The following is a 19777-nucleotide window of genomic DNA, read 5'->3' on the forward strand; positions in this document are numbered from 1 at the left end:
TCCATTTCCTGCTTTTTTCCAGTTCTGACGAAAGGTCATCGACCCGAAACATTAACTCGGTTTCCCTCTTCACAGATGCTGCCTGACCTGCTGAGTATCTCCAGCATTTTCTGTTTTTATTTCAGATTTCCAGCATCTGCAGTATTTTCTTTCTGTACTGGGCATTCTAGTTGCATGCAGAATTCTATTGGTTAAAAGGTAAAAGGAGAAAGATTTGGGAGTGATCAACGTTCAAGCTCAGTGCCAGCAGATCAGTGTCAAAACATAAATGGTCCCACGGGGGAGTCCAGAACCAGGGGTCACAGTCTAAGGATAAGGGGTAAGCCATTTAGGACAGAGATGAGGAGGAATTTCTTCACCCAGAGAGTGGTGAACCTGTGGAATTCTCTACCACAGAAGGCAGTGGAGGCCAATTCATTAAATATATTCAAGAAGGAGTTAGATATATTTCTTAAGACTAAAGGGATCGAGGGATATGGGGAGAAGGCAGGGACAGGGTACTGAATTTGGATGATCAGCCATGATCTCATTGAATGGCGGAGCAGGCTCGAGGGGCCGAATGGCCTACTCCTATCTTGTTTCTATGACTACAATATTAAGGTTCTATAAGGCTTCATTTTAGGAGGCATTTCTAGTCGTGATCCCCCATCTCAGGAAGGGTAGTGTAACTCTGGCATGAGATCGCCGAGCTAGGAATTTAGACTTAATGCCTATGATCACAGCATATGGAAACCAAGAGTAAATTACTCTGGAAAATCTGTGGATCTGGGCCGCTGGGGCAATGGCGGTCAGAAGAATTTTTAAAACAGAGGACTTCTGAATTAACTACCGGTGTCTGGCTTGTTGCCTCTCACAGGACGTGAGGGAATGGATGGTTAGTGTATGGGGATAAAATCAGTCCAAGAAAGGTGGTGAGAACGTATGGGCCGGATGGTCCTTTCTCACCCTGGATATGGAAACGTATGGGCTATTTGTTTGCTGAACACTATATACGGCACAAAAATCTGTAGTAAAACGCCCCAAGGAACTTCACAGGAGCGTTATCAAACATGACACCGAGCAACCTAGGACAGGTGACAAAAAGCTTGGTCAATGAGGTAGGTTTTAAGAAATAACAACAGAAAATGTTGGAAAAACTCAGCAGGCCAGGCAGCATCCGTGGAGAGAAATTAGAGTCGACGTTTCGGGTCTAACCCTTTTTCAAACTGGAAAGGAAATAAAATAGATCGAAGGCAGGGCTGCGATGCAACAAAGTAGTAAGAGACATTAAGAGGTATTCAAAACCAGACGAGATGGTAATAGGACAGTGGAGACAAAAGATGGCAAGATTAGGTGTAAAGTGTACTGGCAGGATGGGAGACAGCTGCCGTGTGGGAGAGAGAATAAGGGGGGGGGGGGGGGGGAGGGAAGATCCAAAACAAAGGGGTGGGAAAAAAAAGTAAAAATGTAATAGGGGCCGAGGTTATGATCTGAAATTGTTGAACTCGATATCGAGTCCGGAAGGCTGCAAAGTGCCTAATCGGAAGATGAGGTGCTGTTCCTCGAGCTTACGCTGAGCTTCCATGGTTTTAAGGATGGTCTTAAAGGAGAGAATTCCCGAGCTTAGGGCCTAGGCAGCTGAAAGTACAGCTGCCAATAGTGGAGCGATGAAAATTGGGGATACACAAGTGGAGCAGAGATCGCGGAGGGTTCTAGGGTTGAAGGAGGTTACAGAAATAAGAAGCGGCAAGGCCATGCAGGTCAACGAGACTTGGTGAGAGTTAGGATAGCAGCCAGGTGAGCATCAAATGTACCATTTCTCTCATCACTAGTTCCTACATTAAAACATTCCCCTCCACTTTGAACCAGGCAAGCGACACAAGGGTAATGCTGTATACTGGAGTTGGACCAACATGTAGCACCAAAAAGTACATGCCTCTAACAGATGCAATTTGAAGGTAAATTGTATGTCAACTTCACCCATGTCACAGGTTAGATTAATTGCAGCAACAAGGAATTCATGCCTACTGTCCTGGCCAAGAACCCACACTCTCTCATTAGTACAGCAGGCCAATTCATAAGGCAACCCCGAATCTTTTAACATCACCGTGTGTAAAAACAAAGCTTCATAAGAACATAAGAAATAGGAGCAGGAGTAGGCCAATTGGCCCCTCGAGCCTGCTCCGCCATTCAATAAGATCATGGCTGATCTGATCCTAACCGCCAATCCACTATCACAGAACCATCTCCTGAATCTAACAGAATTAGACACACGAAATAGGAGCAGGATCAGGCTACACGGCCCCTGGGCCCGCTCCGCTACCCACAGGGCCATGACCGATCCGAACCTAGACTCATGTCCAAATTCCTGCCCGCTCCCCGTAACCCTTAATTCCCTTTACTTCTAGGAAACTGTCTATTTCTGTTTTAAATTTATGTAATGATGTAGCTTCTACAGCTTTTTGGGGCAGCATATTCCATGGACCTACCACCCTCTGAGTGAAGTAGTTCCTCCTCATCTCAGTTTTGAAAGAGCAGCCCCTTATTCTAAGACTATGCCCCCTAGTTCTAGTTTCACCCATCATCGGGAACATTCTCCCCGCATCCACCCGATCCAACCCCTTCACAATCTTATATGTTTCAATAAGATCACCTCTCATTCTTCTGAACTCCAATGAGTAGAGTCCCAATCTACTCAACCTCTCCTCATATGTCCATCCCCTCATCCCCGGGATTAACCGAGTGAACCTTCTTTGTACTGACTCGAGAGCAAGTATGTCTTTTCTTAAGTATGGACACCAAAACTGTATGCAGTATTCCAGGTGCAGTCTCACCAATACCTTGTACAACTGCAGCAATACCTCCCTATTTTTATATTCTATCCCCCTAGCAATGAAAGCCAACATTCCATTGGCCTTCTTAATCACTTGCTGCACCTGCATACTAACCTTTTGAGTTTCGTGCACCAGGACCCCCAGATCCCTTTGTACTTCAGTACTTTCCAGTTTCTTGCCATTAAGATAATAACTTGCTCTACGATTTTTCCTGCCAAAGTGCATAACCTCACACTTTCCAGTATTGTATTCCATCTGCCAAATCTCTGCCCACTTACTTAGCCTGTCTATGTCCCTTTGCAGGTTTTTTATGTCCTCCTCACTCACTACTTTCCCCCCCATCTTAGTATCATCTGCAAACTTTGATATGTTACACTCGGTCCCCTCCTCCAAATCGTTAATATAGATTGTAAAGAGTTGGGGACCCAGCACTGACCCCTGCAGAACACCACTAGTTACTGATTGCCAGTCTGAGAATGAACCATTTATCCCAACTCTCTGCCTTCTGTTAGATAGCCAATCCTCTATCCATGCCAGAATATTACCCCCAATCCCGTGAATTTTTATCTTAAGCAATAATCTTTTGCGTGGCACCTTGTCAAATGCCTTTTGGAAGTCTAAATACACTACGTCCACTGGTTCCCCTTTATCCACCCTATATGTTACTTCCTCAAAAGAACTCCAGCAAATTTGCCAAACATGACTTCCCCTTCATAAAACCATGCTGACTTTGTCCTATTAAATTATGATTATCCAAATGTCCTGTTACTGTCTCCTTAATAATGGACTCCAAAATTTTACCTACCACAGATGTTAGGCTAACCGGTCTATAGTTTCCAGCCTTCTGTCTACTGCCCTTTTTAAATAAGGGTGTTACATTAGCAGTTTTCCAGTCTGCCGGGACCTTTGCCGAGTCCAGGGAGTTTTGGAAAATTATTACCAATGCATCCACAATCCCTACCGCCACTTCCCTCAAGACCCTAGGATGTAAGCCATCCAGTCCAGGTGATTTATCCACCTTGAGTCCCATTATTTTACCGAGTACCACTTCCTTAGTGATTTTGATCGTGTTTAGCTCCCCCCCCCTATAGCCCCCTGTTTGTCCAGTGTTGGGATATTCTTAGTGTCCTCTACTGTAAAGACTGATACAAAATATTCATTCAGTGTTTTTGCCATCTCCATATTTCCCACCATTAATTTCCCGGTCTCATCCTCTAAGGGACCAACATTTACTTTAGCCACCCTTTTTCTTTTTATATAAACTATAAAAACTCTTACCATCTGTTTTTATATTTTTTGCTAATTTACTTTCATAATCTATCTTCCCTTTCTTAATTAATCTTTGTTATTTTTTGCTGTCTTTTAAAGTTTTCCCAATCCTCTATCCTCCCACTAGATTTGGCTACCTTATACTGCCATACTAACAAGCTTAATCAATACACATAGGACCTGTATTAGTGTATGTACAACAACTAACAGCTCTCCTCAAGCCTGCAATAGACTGATCCAGCCACAGCCAGGTCATGCTACTCAATCCCAAAACAATAATAATTGGGACATACAGACAACATACCAGCACAGACCATTCATTCAATCAATCACATCATGACAGAATAAAGTGCAGTCAAGAATTTTTAACGCTTTCAAATATTCAAAATACGTGTTTGTCATTACCATCAGATCCACCCGCATCTCCAGAACCAGCTCCGTGTCTACCGGATGGTTCTATTGTCTCCAATCGTATCACGGCTTTCTCCAGCCTTTGTACAAGGGTTTCTATGTTTGCCATTGTTCAAACCTAAAGGGAGAAAAGATCGATAAAATTAGTCAAACACTGGCGTGGTCATCAAATTTAAAAAAGCCACATTGCTCATGCAAATGTTATGCTACCTCACCATGTGTGGCACACCCTTTCAAAAATGATTCACACTAGTTGGACCATAGTAACCCTTTTCCAACACTTACTTTGCATGAAGCTGTATTCCCTACATGTTACTAACACAAAAAACACTGCAAAACTAAGCTTTCCCTTTTTATCATTTACAAATATAAAAAGTTTATGTATAAACTGTGGAGCGAGGAAAGTTAATCTAAAGATATTCTAGGTCAGTGGTAGTTAGGTATATTTTCAAGCCTTCATTAGAAATTTGATACCAAGACATTAAAAACAACTTTCAGGAACATCTCCGAAACGCTGCTCAACTTGGTTTGTGCGAAAAACAAGAGAAGGAACTACTACCACTACTATTACCACTAGCATAGTGCCTTTAATGTAGGAAAATGTCCACAGACACAAGGAAAAAATTAACCCAGGCTAAAGTAGGAGCTATTAGCAGGGGGTGTCTAAAAGCTTAGTCAAAAAGGTGGGCCTTAAAGGAGAAGAAAGTGGAGAGGCAGATAAGTTTAGGAAGGGAATTCAAGAGCTTTGGGCCTGGGGACCGAAACTATGGCCATCAATGATGAGTTGAAGGAGGAGGGGAATGCACAAGAGGCTAGAGTCACAGGAAGAGAGAGTTTGGGGCGAGTTGTAGGGCTGGAAGGCAGGTGATGATAGGCAAGCAGGACTTGGTGTGGGATAGAATACTAGTTTTCCATGAACTAAAGTTTACAGGGAGTCGAGGATGGGAAGCCATTGGAATAGTTAATTCTGGGAGGTGACAAAAGGCACATACAAGGGTTTCAGTGGCAGATGGGCTGGAGATGGGGCAGACGATGTTATGGAGGTGGACATGGGTGGTTTTTGTGATGGAAAGTACAAAGGCTTGGAAGCTGATTCAGGAAGCCAAGGTTGCGGAGTCTGTTTCAGCCCGAGAGAATGGCCAAGGAGGAGGTTAGCATCAGTGGCAAAGGTACACAGTTTGTGCAGGGGTTGAAGACGATAGCTTTGGCCTCCCCAATTCTTAACTGTGTAAAATTGCAGGTCATCCGAGAACACAGATGCAATAGAGGGATTTAGAGAGCTGGTGGAGAGGTAGAGCCGAGTGTCATCAGTGTGCATGTGGAAGCTGACCCCATGTCTGTGGCTAATGTCACCAAGGTGCAGCATGTAGAGAAGAGGAAGGGGCCAAGGAGGGACCCTTGGAGTTTTCTGTTGGTAAAGATGGGGGAGCGTGCCAGGAAGAGAAGCCATTGCTGGCGATGCACTGGCTACAGTTAGTTAAGAGTGGAACCAAGCAAGGGCAGTCCCATTGAGCCAGACAAAGGAGGCGAGGTGTTAGGAGGAGGATGGTCTGAGCAACTGTGTCAAAGGCTGCAAAAAGATCGAGAAGGACAAAGAGGGATAGTGCACCATGATCAGTCACAGAGGGTGTCATTTGAGACTTTACTGGGGCCATTTCAGTGCTGTTGCAGGGGTGGCATCTTGTTTGTGGACATATTCAAGCAGGGAGTTGCAGGAGAGATTAGCAAAGATTTGGGAGGCAACACATTCAAGGACTTTGAAGAAAGGGAGGTTTGAGATGGGACTGTAGTTTGCAAGGACAGAAGGGTCCAAAGTATTTTTTCCCCACAGAAGGGTGTGATAACTGTAGTTTTCGAAAGGTAGGCAGAAAATATCTGAGGAGATGGAACCATTTACAATGTCAGCCAGCTAGGGGCCAGGAAAGGAATTTCGGTGCTCAGCAGTTGTGTGGGAACAGGACGTGGGTTTCACGAACGAGATGAGCTTGGAGAGGGCATGGGGGTTGATGGGAAAGCAGCTAGAGACATGGGTTCGGGGCGACAGCAAGGGGAAGAAACAGCAAAGGCAGCTGAATAGATGGTCTCAATCCAGGTATCAGTCTGATGAATCTTCGCTGCACTCCCTCCATGGCAAGAACATCCTTCTTCAGATAAGGCGACCAAAACTGCACACAATACTCAAGGTGTGGTCTCACCAAGGCCCTGTACAACTGCAGCAAGACATCCTTGTTCCTGTACTTGAACCCTCTCGCTACGAAGGCCAACATACCATTTGCCTTCTTAACCGCCTGCTGCACCTGCATGCTTACCTTCAGCGACTGGTGCACAAGGACACCCAGGTCTCGTTGCACTTCCCCTTCTCCCAATCTATTGCTGTTCAGGTAATAATCTGCCTTCCTGTTTTTGCCACCAAAGTGGATAACCTCGCATTTATCCACATTATACTGCATCTGCCATGCTTCTGCCCAATCACCCAACCTGTCCAAATCATACTGGAGTTTCTCGGCATCCTCCTCACAGCACACACGCCCACCTAGCTTTGTGTCGTCTGCAAACTTGGAGATATTACATCTAGTTCCCTCGTCTAGATCATTTATATATATTGTGAATAGCTGGGGTCCTAGGACCGATCCCTGCGGTACCCCACTAGTCACTGCCTGCCACTCGGAAAAAGAGCCGTTTATTCCAACTCTTTGCTTCTTGTCTGCCAACCAGATCTCTATCCAAGTCAGTACCTTGCCCCCAATCCCATATGCCTTAACTTTACATGCTAATCTCTTATGCGGGACCTTATCGAAAGCCTTCTGAAAGCCCAAATACACCACATCCACTGGTTCTCCCTTATCTATTCTACCAGTTACATCCTCAAAAAATTCCAGTAGATTAGTCAAGCACGATTTACCTTTTGTAAATCCATGTTGACTTTGTCCGATCCTGTCACTGTTTTCCAAGTGCTCTGCTATTACATCTTTGATAATGGACTCTAGCATTTTCCCCACTACCGATGTCAGGCTTATCGGTCTGTAAATCCCCGTTTTCTCTCTACCACCTTTTTTGAATAGTGGGGTAACATTAGCTACCCTCCAATCCATGGGAACTGTTCCAGAGTCTATCGAATTTTGGAAAATGACCAGCAATGCATCGACTATTTCTAGGGCTACTTCCTTAAGGACCCTAGGATGTAGATTATCAGGCCCTGGGGAGGTGGTGGTGGAAGGCGCAGGGGAGGCCAGTTTAAGGACAAGACTGGTATAAAGAAATGAAAAGCCAGGGGTTATCTTTGCTCTCCCAAACGATTCTGGAATAGTGGGTGGTTTTGGCAGAGGAAAGAGAGACACTTGATGTGATCCAGCCAGATCTAGTGATGGATGTCTCAGCCAGTTGTGAACCAGATACACTCAGGTCCCGCCCCTTGAATTTGAAGGAATACTAAGGGAGTGGTTGGGATGGGAGAGTGTAATGGTTTAGTTGGGGACAAGGGCTCACAGATGGAGGAGAAGGAGCATTTCAGCAAATCAAAGGATCCAGAAGAGTTGCAGCAATTGAAGGCCAAAGGCTATGCAGTTTGAAAGTGCGGTTGTTAGTGATTTTTTTTTGGGGTGGGGTGGCGAAGAGAATGGAAAGGAGTCTGTATCCAATTTCTTATCTGAAAAACTCAACATATCCTTTAAAGTCCATCTTCCCTTTCCCTTCTGTTTCTCCTGCTTCATGCAAGATGTCTTGCTGCATGTGGAGAGCGCTATAGAAATGCAGTAGCTGCAAATAGACCGTTTAAATGTGGAGTAGATTCAAATGCTAGCAGCACCAGATTCTACAAACATCTTGGCTAACAGTCAAATGACAGAATATTTTGGTTCTAAGTAGAATTAAACATTTAACCCAAGTTATTTTCAAACATGCGTATATTTTAATAGGTTAAAAGGATTTTGAAGCTGCCCAATGGTTTAGCTAGGCAAGGCAGAAAGTAGCTGAGCCATTCAGATTAGGTAGGGTCTTAAGATTAGTCATCAGTGCTCGGTTAGCTGAGGGACAATTTGCTTCAGTGTCCCACCAGTGTTAGGTAGAGAGGAAAAAAAACAACCAAGGTTTCTGCCCCTTAGTTGTGTAAACATGATTGGAATTGGGTTTGATGCCCTCTGCAGTCGAATAGCTTATCAATACTAGCTGTTTAGGTTCACACATGGAGAAAAGCGATTTGAGAGAGCTATTAAAGGGTGCCTGCAGAATTGTACCGCAGCAACAACTCCGAGGGAGAGGAAAAAATAGAAAACAATTACAAAACACATTCAGCATTCAATTCAAAATACCCATCTGCGCATTGTTAACTTGAGTGCAGCAAATTTTAGTTATCACCACCAATGCTCCCCCTAAGCAGCCGCGCACTAATTGCGAGGTCCCGTGCAGGCCGCTCACCACTGCTGTCGCTGGATGAGATACCGCGCATGTGTGGCCGCGTAACAAATTTAAAGGGCCAGCTCAGGGAAAAAAAATTAGAGGGAACATTGATCACTACCCTTGCTCCCATGACTTCAGGTAAATTAGACAAATTGCACCACTAGATTTGATGCCTTGTATCTGTTTTTACTCATTAATTTGCATCTCAGTTAATTAGAGCATAGATTAATACTCAGGACAATAAACAACTTCCTTCACTCAGACTACAGCTGATATAACAAGGGGGGGGGAAAGAGAGAGAGAGACAGGGCGTGGTTAACAGGAAATATTGATTTCTAGTACTTTTAGATCATTAACAAATTGTACTTGTTGGGGTGATCTTTTTAACAGCACATACCAATTAGTAGATCTTGTTCCAATGTGCCATGTGCTAGGCCTTTCATGCCCACAATTACCCATACAGCAAGTTTATATTTGCAGAGCCCACCAAAGCATGTTTCAAGTGCTGTCAGAGAGTGTCAATGAGGAGAGCAGAAAACAGCTGGTTCAAGAGTAACATTCCTTCCATGCACCACCCTCAGCTGAAGACAGGTAGAACACTGCTTCCAAGAATCCAGCATTATAAAGCTAGCTACTTGATAACATTTGCACAAGAGGGCCTTCACAATCTTCTGCTCCTCCCCATCTTAAGTGCCTGACTTAACTCTTTATGCACCCCATGAGGTCTGGAACATCAGATATTTCTCAGTCAAGGACCAACAAAACAAGCCCTCACTCCCTCTGAGCCTAAGTTATTACCTTATAGGCACAATATCGGGCAATAGCGTTGCTCGGGAGTCAAACTGACAAACGTACTACAGTACTGTAATTAGCTCACTGCAATTGACCGGTCCTCCATGCCTTTAGATGGAGGAAGAATTCTATTAAACCATGCAGCTAGGAAGCCATCAATCAGGTATATTGAACATAAAAATTAAGTGACAGCCAATATAACAGACGGCACTTGATTACATGACTTTTAGCTTAGACCTCCTGAAAAAACTTAGAACTCTACAACTTAAATTTATATAGCTTGATCATAGAAAAACATCTCAGTGTTTCAGAGGCATAATAAAAAATGGATGAGACATTAGGCATGGTGACCAAAAGCTTGGTCAAAGAGGTGGGATTTAAGGAGTGTTACAAAGGAGATGGGAGGGAATTCCAGAGTCTGAGGTCTAGGCAGCATTGCACTCTGCAGGAGAGCTATGTACCAGACAGAGTTAAATGTGGATTCTCTTACAATCCTAGTGTGTGGCACATTATTATTTTTAGAACAACCTATTTCAATCTCAAAGATCAAACAAAATACACCGGACAAAGTACTCCATCTTTGTCACATGAATTCTACAAACTTGTATCCAATCACTCCATGGCATTACAATAGCAAAATACTGCGGATGCTGGAAATCTGAAATAACAACAGAAAATACTGGAAATACTCAGAAGGCCAGGCAGCATCCGTGGAGAGAGAAACAGAGTTAACGTTTCAGGTCTGGGACCCTTCATCAGAACTGGAAAAAACAAGGTTGAAGAGACAAACGGAAATCGCGTCAGAGAGAAGAGCAAAACTTCTTCAAGGTGGGCATTCTTAGAAGAGAGGTGGCAGTGAACCAAACACTAAAACAATAGCAAAATACTCCATGGCATTGTTTGCTGGTGCTTTAGGGCGCTGTACTTAACAGGATTATAATTTTTGAAAGTGTGGGGACAGAGTGATAGAAGTTGCTTTTGTCAAAAGTATTTTGCTGGTACATCTTCACTGAACTTTCTTCAAATGAACACTTCTCCCAAGAAGCTGGTAATAGATGTTTGAATATACTGCTAACCTGGCACATTGATCCAGGACTGTGGAACTACCTTTGGCCTTTACTTAATCTCTTGTACTAAAGATTTTTTTAATTCATTCTCTCGGCATAGGCGTTGCTGGCAAGCCCAACATTTATTGCCCATCCATAATTTACATGACAAACAAATATAGCCAATGATCCAAAACAAAATGTTGTCTAACCGAGAAAGTGCCCGTCCTCGAAAAGCTCAACCAGTCGTCCTTCACCTGCAAGTCTGGATAGAGAGTGTTATTTGACCACAGAAGCAACCACAACTGAAGTTAATTGTCCCCTGACATCGATGCATACTTCCAGCATGATGGATTTCAATCAGGAATGAGAAACTGAATTCATCTTCAACATATGAAGTGATGTTCAGCTTACCAAAAAATGTACTTTTCAAGTCATGTTAGTTCAACAAATTGGAATGGAATATATGAATACATTTCTCAATCACTACCCCCCACTTTTCCTCTGCTGCCCTGAAGGTGCTGCTCCATAAGCACTCGAAGCCCACCAGTCTCTTATCCAAGGTCATTCTTCCTGTGTCAGCACAGGGAAAATTTTCAACAGTAGCAACATAAGCTAACATCGAACTCAACATGTTTCCAGAGCCCAGGAAAGAAACTGGATTGTGGACAACCAGTGTCAGCACTCTCGCTCGAGTCAGAAGGTAATGGATTTAAGGTCTGCTCCAGGTATAAGCACATAACTGGGGCCAACACTTCAGTGCTGCACGGTCAGAGATGCAGTCTCTCAGTTGATATGTTAAACGAAGACCCATCTGCCCTCTCAGGTGGCACGATTCGTAGAACAGCAGGTGAGTTCTCCTCGTATCCTGACCAATATTTATCCCTCAACTAACATCACTAAACCAGATTATCTTGTCATTTACTTCATTGTGGTTTGAGAGATGTTGCTGTGCATAAATTGGCTGCTACCTACATTACAACAGTGACTGCACTTCAAATGTATTTAATGCTTCGATGGACTTGGGGACACCCAGAGTCATGAAAGGTGTTGTATAAATGTGAGTTCTTTCTTTAGAGAAGGATGTCTCCTTTTACAGGGCAACAGCTCTACATTTTAACCCTATATGCCAAGGGCCATCTGCATCCCTTCCTAAATCTGGTGGTATAATTCTACTTTCCCACATTATAAAATGCCAGGATTTAGGATTACCTTTATATTCCAGGAGATCAGCTTAATTACAGGTGTTACTGATCTCTATAACTCTCTTCAATGTGAAGTCTGCAGGTCCCCTTGACCCACCTCCAATTACACGTAACTCAGAGAGACTACTGTAGCTCCCTAGTAAACAGAAGTATCCAGCCAAAAATAATGTAGTGATTCATAAAGGAAATTAAAACAAATTCCAAAACTCCTTCCATCAACCAAGGCTTAGACCCTCCCCACAATGTAAATTTGTTAGATCCATCATAGCTCATTAATTAAGTTACACTCTATTGGCTACTTTGGTGAGCTACCAGCCCTTCCCCTCGGGTACCATCCCAACATAAACGTTCCCTTCTTTGTACTCCGTAAACTACCCAACGTGCTCAGGATCCTTTAATTTTCACCACATATTATTAAGAAAACTTACCCCTTATATTCCTGCCCTTTTCGCGGAGTTGACTTCACAACACCTCCCAGGAAGAAAACCTTGAATTCTGTCCCTCCCTCAAGTTGAATTCATGGCACAAGTTGCTTTGGGGGGTTACTCCACAAATAAAGGTACATCGTACAAAAGGTAAATCGTGCTTGACTAATCTACTGGAATTTTTTGAGGATGTAACTGGTAGAATAGATAAGGGAGAACCAGTGGATGCGGTGTATTTGGACTTTCAGAAGGCTTTCGATAAGGTCCCGCATAAGAGATTAGCGTGTAAAGTTAAGGCACATGGGATTGGGGGCAAGGTACTGACTTGGATAAAGAACGGGTTGGCAGACAGGAAGCAAAGAGTTGGAATAAACGGCTCTTTTTCTGAGTGGCAGGCAGTGACTAGTGGGGTACCGCAGGGATCGGTCCTAGGACCCCAGCTAGTCACAATATATATATATATATAAATGATCTAGACGAGGGAACTAGATGTAATATCTCCAAGTTTGCAGACGACACAAAGCTGGGTGGGTGTGTGTGCTGTGAGGAGGATGCCGAGAAACTCCAGTATGATTTGGATATGTTGGGTGATTGGGCAGAAGCATGGCAGATGCAGTATAATGTGGATAAATGCGAGAGGTTATCCACTTCGGTGGCAAAAACAGGAAGGCAGATTATTATCTGAACGGCAATAGATTGGGAGAAGGGGAAGTGCAGCGAGACCTGGGTGTCCTTGTGCACCAGTCACTGAAGGTAAGCATACAGGTGCAGCAGGCAGTTAAGGCGGCAAATGGTATGTTGGCCTTCGTAGCAAGAGGGTTCGAGTACAAGAACAAGGATGTCTTGCTGCAGTTGTACAGGGCCTTGGTGAGACCACACCTTGAGTATTGTGTGCAGTTTTGGTCGCCTTATCTGAGGAAGGATGTTCTTGCCATGGAGGGAGTGCAGCGAAGATTCACCAGGCTGATACCTGGGATGGCAGGAATGATGTATGAGGAGAGATTGGGTCGATTGGGCTTATACTTGCTGGAGTTTAGAAGAATGTGAGGGGATCTCATTGAAACTTATAAAATTCTAACAGGACTGGACGCAGGAAGGATGTTCCCGATGACCGGGGAGTCCAGAACCAGGGGTCACAGTCTAAGGATAAGGGGTAGGCCATTTAGGAGAGATGAGGAGGAATTTCTTCACCCAGAGAGTGGTGAACCTGTGGAATTCTCTACCACAGAGGGCAGTGGAGGCCAATTCATTAAATATATTCAAGAAGGAGTTGGATATATTTCTTAAGGCTAAAGGGATCAAGGGATATGGAGAGAAGGCAGGGACAGGGTACTGAGTTTGGATGATCAGCCATGATCTCGTTGAATGGCGGAGCAGGCTCGAGGGGCCGAATGGCCGACTCCTGCTCCTATCTTCTATGTTTCTATAAGAGCTCCAAAGCCAATATAACATTTTAAGCCCAAACATTAAAAGACTTACATTTATATAGCACCTTTCACAACCTCAGGACATCCCAAAGCACTTCACAGCCAATGAAATACTTTTGAAGTGTAGTCACTGTTGTAATGTAGGAAATTCGGCAGCCAATTTGCACACAGCAAGCTCCCACAAACAGTAATTTGATAACCATATAATCTGTTTTTTAGTGATGTTGATTGAAGGATTAATATTGGCCAGGACCATTACTGTCTGATTCATACCTAGATACTGTATTTAACATTTCCTTGTTGGCAGGCTACTTTACCATGAAGGTCAACACACCTGCCCCAAATACTGTTCTCGCATGCATATATTATAGCAGGGTCACCCTGTAGGGACCTGGAAACAGCTCTACCACTCCTACATGATATTCAGCTCTGCAATTATAAACATCTCTACTCAACTCACTCATTGGAAATGCTGCTGGTTTAACTCAGTTGGTAGCATTCTCAATCGAGTCAGAACTTGTGGGTTCAAGGCCCATTCCAAGACTGAGCATGTAATCTAGACAGACACTCCAGTATAGTCCTGAGGGAGTGCAGCATCAAAATGTGCTGCCCTCGAGATCAGGCAATAAATCTAGACCCCACCTCATTGTTGCAGTGGATGTTAAAGATCCAATTATCGGAGAACAGGAAGTTTTTCCAGTATCCTGCTCAACATTCCTCCCGCAACTATCAAAAACCCGATTACTAGTCACTCATCTTGCTGTCATGTGTAGGATCTTGCTGCATGGAAAATGGCTATATAACCATCACTGCATTTCAAAGTAATTGACTGTACATTAAGTGCTTTGAGATTTAAAAAATCATATATAAATGCAAGCCTTACTTTCCATCACAGCTAGCAATATGAGTAACTCTCAAGCGTTTCCACCCAAAAGAGATTCACAGCAAAGCTCCAAGTTGTATCAGAGTTTCCCTAAAAGTATTTTCTATTTTAATTACAGTTATCCCCAAAGATTTCAAAATTGCTTAATATGAGGAAATACTGTAGCCTGCTTATACCATTTTATTCAATGAACTGAAACGCATCACTGATTAAAACGAGAAGTGGTCATCAATTTTTTGTAAGTGCAATCCATCTACTTAAGCTTTTTAGGCCTTCCTGTTCAAACAAAGGGCTGTGTAACAGCCAACAAACCCTAATCAATACAACTCAAAGTACATATGACAGGAAGTGAGACACTTCAAGAATGGCTGGTCTCAGGATTTAATTGAATTCGCCAAGTCAGAAGGTGTTTCAGTTGCTCATGTCTCACTACATTATAGATATCACAAACAGTCTAAGCTAAAATCCACAATCGTTTTTAAAGAGGAAGTGAATGACAATTTGACCATTCATTTTACAAGATATGGTAAAATCATTTTACAAGATATGGTAAAAAGGCAGAGAAATGGGGCTAAATGGATAGCTCTTTCAGAGTGCCAGTCAGTGCATGGCCAATAGGCCAAATGACACCCTTCTGTGATGTAAAGTTCTATGATTCAGGAAGCTTGATTTTATCTCGCATCGATTCCTTGCTGGGGTATGCTTCCATGGGCGGTTGCAGTCCTGTACCTCAACTAAGTGGCTATTGTATACATGGGCATCATAGTGGAGCCCAATTCTGTCCTCAGGTTACATAGGTATCAGAATTGGGCCCTGGCTGATTTACATCTCCCTAACCCAGGGAGACGGAGACCAATGAATGAACTCCTAATACCTCACCGGGTGAGTTCAGTTTCAGTCAGGGGGTCAAGCTGGGACTTGTTGGACCCTATGGCTGAGCTACTCCGTGCACAAATGCTGCCGTCAAGGGCGTCTACCTGGCTTTCTTAAAAGCAGCTGGTGAAACCAATCATGGGGAAAGTACATGAGCATCATACTGGAATAATTCATTACTGGCCACTCCTGAACTGAGAGCTGGGGATGTTCTGAGATGCATGCTAGACTGTACTTAGTACTATCCAGTCAAGGAACGTGCATACCAGGACATGTTCGTGCAGCTGCCATTACAGAAATGCATTACGTTCACTTCACAACCACTCAATGAGCAATCAAGACACTGATTTCCAAAGCCATTTAAAATCAAATTAACTTTCATCTTCATACAGTATAAACGTATGCTTCCGTTGTGCTCAACCAGGCTACCAATTAAATCTTCAAAAACTCAGTATAATTCGTATAAATAAAATTGCAGAAATTCTTAATAAAATGCAACCTAACTAAAAAATCGTTTTAAGTGATCTTTCACCAAATAATCAATTTTTGTTTCTTTTCCAAAATACCCTTCAAGATAGTGAATCAGCCTTGCTCCGTCAAGCCCGTGTGGTAGCTGGTGTGCGATGGCCACCCCACGTTAAAAGAATTCACGCACAGGCATCTTCCACCCTTTAAAATGAAGTTCGGGACCTGGAACATCAGGACCCTCATGGCACCCCACCCACCCGCCCGCCCCCTTCAACCACCGTCTGCCCCACCTGTGACAAGAGACTGTAGGTCCTGCATTGGACTCCTCAGTCAACTGAGAATTCATTTTTAATGTGGAAGCAAGTCATCCTCGGTTCCGCCTAAGAAGGACAGTCCCACGGGCAGTGTCAGCCCTCCAGTTCTAAGCAATTCTTAAAGGGCACAACTGTTTAACCATAGAGAGCATCAGAAACGACCTCAATCCTGTCCTCAGATAGAGAGGAATTGGCACCTGTAGAACCATACCATAGCACCACTCTCTGCCTTCAGAACAGATGACAGGAGAGCACTAACAATATTTTTTTTTAATAAAAAGGCCCAGGTACAGGATTACTCCAACTCGAATAACTACCAGTATTCTTGAAAAACAAGTGCAAATAAATAAATCACATTATATTTTAAATTCCTATTGCACTACTTCATTCTGTAAAAGAGGAAAAGAAAACTAAAATCAGAATTAGATCTACCCTACAGTTATAAAGTTCAGCACGCCCCACCCAATACTTGCTGTCAGTTGCATGATACCGCTCTCCACGGATCTCCTGTTGAAATCACAAAATGCAATGTACATACAACCCAGATAAAGAACATTGTTGCACAACCTCAACAAAGAACCACACAGCCAAATCTGCAAGTACGAAGCAGCAAGTTTCTGTTTGTCTCATCCCAGTTACCGCCATAGTTTAACCAAACATTATGGTTAAACAGAATTCAACAACTGGGTAATAGAATCTACAGGAAAAAGATTGGTTCACACTATGACCACTGCCGAGTTTAAATTAGACATACTGTTCTTGAAGGAAACAGCAAATTCCATGCAACTGCATCATCCTGGCCCCGCCTTTAAAAAAAGTCAAATACTCTTTAAAAAAAAAAGCACTTCTGCAACCTTAAGGGACTTGAGGGCTAAACATGTGAACTCATTTCAGCTAAGGTTCTGGGATGATGCAACCACTTAAAAAAAAAATATTGCTTGAAACTACTGCTGATTTCATATTACAAACCATGTTTAAGTAAAAAATCCATCTTAAAAACAGTAGTTTATGAATGGCTTTCATTCAGAGCTATCCCAACATGGCATTTTCTGCTTGCCACATGTCTCTCTACAACGGTATAATTACCAATACATCTAATTTAAGCAGTACGGCTTCCGTTCACAAAAACCTTGTCTGCACTGAAAAGTTAACATGCCTGCTCTATTTGATGAGCAATCTGCCTTATGATCTGTAGAATCGATTTCTAGAACTGTCCCAATACTAAATTATTTTAACTGGAAAAGGAAAGTTTTTCTTAAAACAATTTATTTCTCCCAAAACCAAGTGTCTTTGTCCTTCTCCTTTAAAATTGCACTTGACATCAACAAGCCAAGAACTAGAGTTATAATTGAGGTGATCCAGGGTCGTTCAACCAATTGACAGAAGACTGAATTTATTTCAGCCTATTTAAATCATCTTCAGCCAGCAAAATGTTGCACATTCATGGTAGAACTAGTCAGCGAGACTGTCCAATAGGCTTTGTTAATAGCAAAACAGATATGCAACAGAGCACATTTGATCCAATTAAAGTTTAATTTTCTGCCAAAGAATCACGGACAGAAGCAAAAGAATGCCCATAAGGGAGAAAGTATCCTCTAAGGACAAAGAATAAACTCAGGATCAAGTTCTCAGGGCAGGCCTCACTAAAAGAAGTTTATTTTTATCAAAACCTAATGAAGTTGAAATCCATGACAACTCTAACACAACAGTTGTAAACCACCCAAACGGCAAGGATTTTACCTCATTTCCACTGGATAACACTAACTGATAATATATATATTTAAATCTTTTTGATTCTATAAATTACTCATTTATGATGTGCGCGCCATAAACTGCTCATCCTGAATTTTGTTTAACTTTAAATTCCAGCCGTGGAAAGTTAGGGCAAGCAAGCAAAGAAGCATAATCAAGGCTTTCATAAGGTAAAGGGAGTTTTAAGCCTTTATTACTTTGCCACAGTATTCCAAGCATTAAATCCTGATGCTGCATATTTGAAAGGGCCTCCAGATTACATTTTTGTGGAATTAGATTTTAAACAGAATACAATCTTAATGATGGAGTGATTACTTTTAAATTATACTTCCAAGTCCTTGATTCACAGGTGCACTCCACTCCAAAAAAGTATGAGTTTATTTTCAGATATAGGACATTTCTACTATTAATTCAGGAACATAGGAGAGGGGAAAAACATGCGCAACTGAAAAATAACCACCGGATGACATCAGATCAAATGAATTCATGCTTAAAAGTTTCACATCAAAAGACAAATTTTCCAGCACACAAACTTTTCAGAAACTCATGGTTCCTGATCATGAGTTTTCCTGATTTCAGGCATTTTCTTAAGTTGCAGGGTCAGTCAATGTTTCATTCTATTGCCAGGCTCTCGAATCTGCCGTTCGCTCAGGGTTAACACCTCATTTTCTGCCTTCACCACACACTAAACGCGTTTTAAAATGCGCTGGGCAGATTAACACAGATCGGGGAGTGACCAGTTCAACCCTGGTCTCCAAATTCCTAACATGGTCAGATTAAACTTGTCCATTGGCAGGAACTCAACCCCCCTCTACCCCACAAAAAAACCAGTCACACAAACCAAACTCACGCAACGCCTCCTCGCTCATCAGCCCAGCCCAGCCCACTATCAGGAAGTCAAGTAAGCAGCGACTCCTTTGCAAACACATATTTAAACCCCCCCCAAGTACAGAAGCTATTCCTCTCCCTCCCCACTTCAGGCGCACCTTCCCATCACTATGGAAACCCCTGTCCTGCCCCAGCCGCTCCCCGACCCCGCATCCTTACCTGAGGTAAAAAAAAAACCACGACACAAACACACACGGCTGCAGAATAACGCGTCTAATACATGCGGGTTGGGCAGCGAGCGCCACAGATTCCGTTCCAGCAGCTTTATTGAGAAAGGCGCAGCAGCAGCACCGGACCCACCGCCCTCGGCACTCACCTGCGATCGGATCACCTCCCCGGAAGTGCCGCCAATACCCCCACAAACCCCCGCGTCGCGCGGCCACGACTTCCGCTTTCTCCTAATAAGGACAAAATGGCCTTTCGGGCCCAGCGGCTCTGAAGACCCAGGCTCGGTTATCGGAAGTGAGAGGAAGGATCATTTGAGGAAGTGTGTTTTTTTTAATTTACCCCCACCCCAACTTATTTTTCTTTTCTTTCTTCCGTTTCCAACTTCACATTGAACGTCCATGCAGTCGTGTGTGTGTGGTTAAAATGAGCATCTGCCCCCAGTATTGCTCACAGACTTCTGATCTCTCAACTGTTTCACCCACTCACCGATTCCGGTTTATCTTTCAACATTCCCTGCACACTGGCAGGCGCTAAATGCAGTCGCAGAAATTTTATTGTGATGACTTTTTGCCAAAGACTGCTTTGTGAATTGTTGATTCACAATTTATATTTGCACAATGTCATATTAAAAGTTACTGAAATGCAAAA

General features: G+C 43.1%; 1 protein-coding gene across 3 annotated transcripts in view; it reads right to left on the bottom strand.

Moving 5' to 3' along the window:
• cap1 (CAP, adenylate cyclase-associated protein 1 (yeast)) overlaps positions 1–19363 on the bottom strand; it is a 60144-nt gene extending 40781 nt beyond the window's left edge. Inside the window, exons 1-2 of one of the 3 annotated variants that reach the window (XM_085962556.1) lie at positions 19278–19363; positions 4488–4611 (exon numbers count right to left, since the gene is read on the bottom strand). In XM_085962556.1, coding sequence (XP_085818682.1) covers positions 4488–4602 — 115 coding nt within the window. In that variant the 5' untranslated portion in view covers positions 4603–4611; positions 19278–19363. The other 2 variants (XM_085962555.1, XM_085962557.1) reach the window with 2 other exon arrangements.
• Between the last annotated feature and the right edge of the window lie 414 nt (positions 19364–19777).

This window comes from Somniosus microcephalus, chromosome 20, assembly GCF_052327205.1.
Source record: "Somniosus microcephalus isolate GS21.2 chromosome 20, FLI_Smic_1.0, whole genome shotgun sequence".
In the NCBI taxonomy this organism is placed as follows: Eukaryota; Metazoa; Chordata; class Chondrichthyes; order Squaliformes; family Somniosidae; genus Somniosus; species Somniosus microcephalus.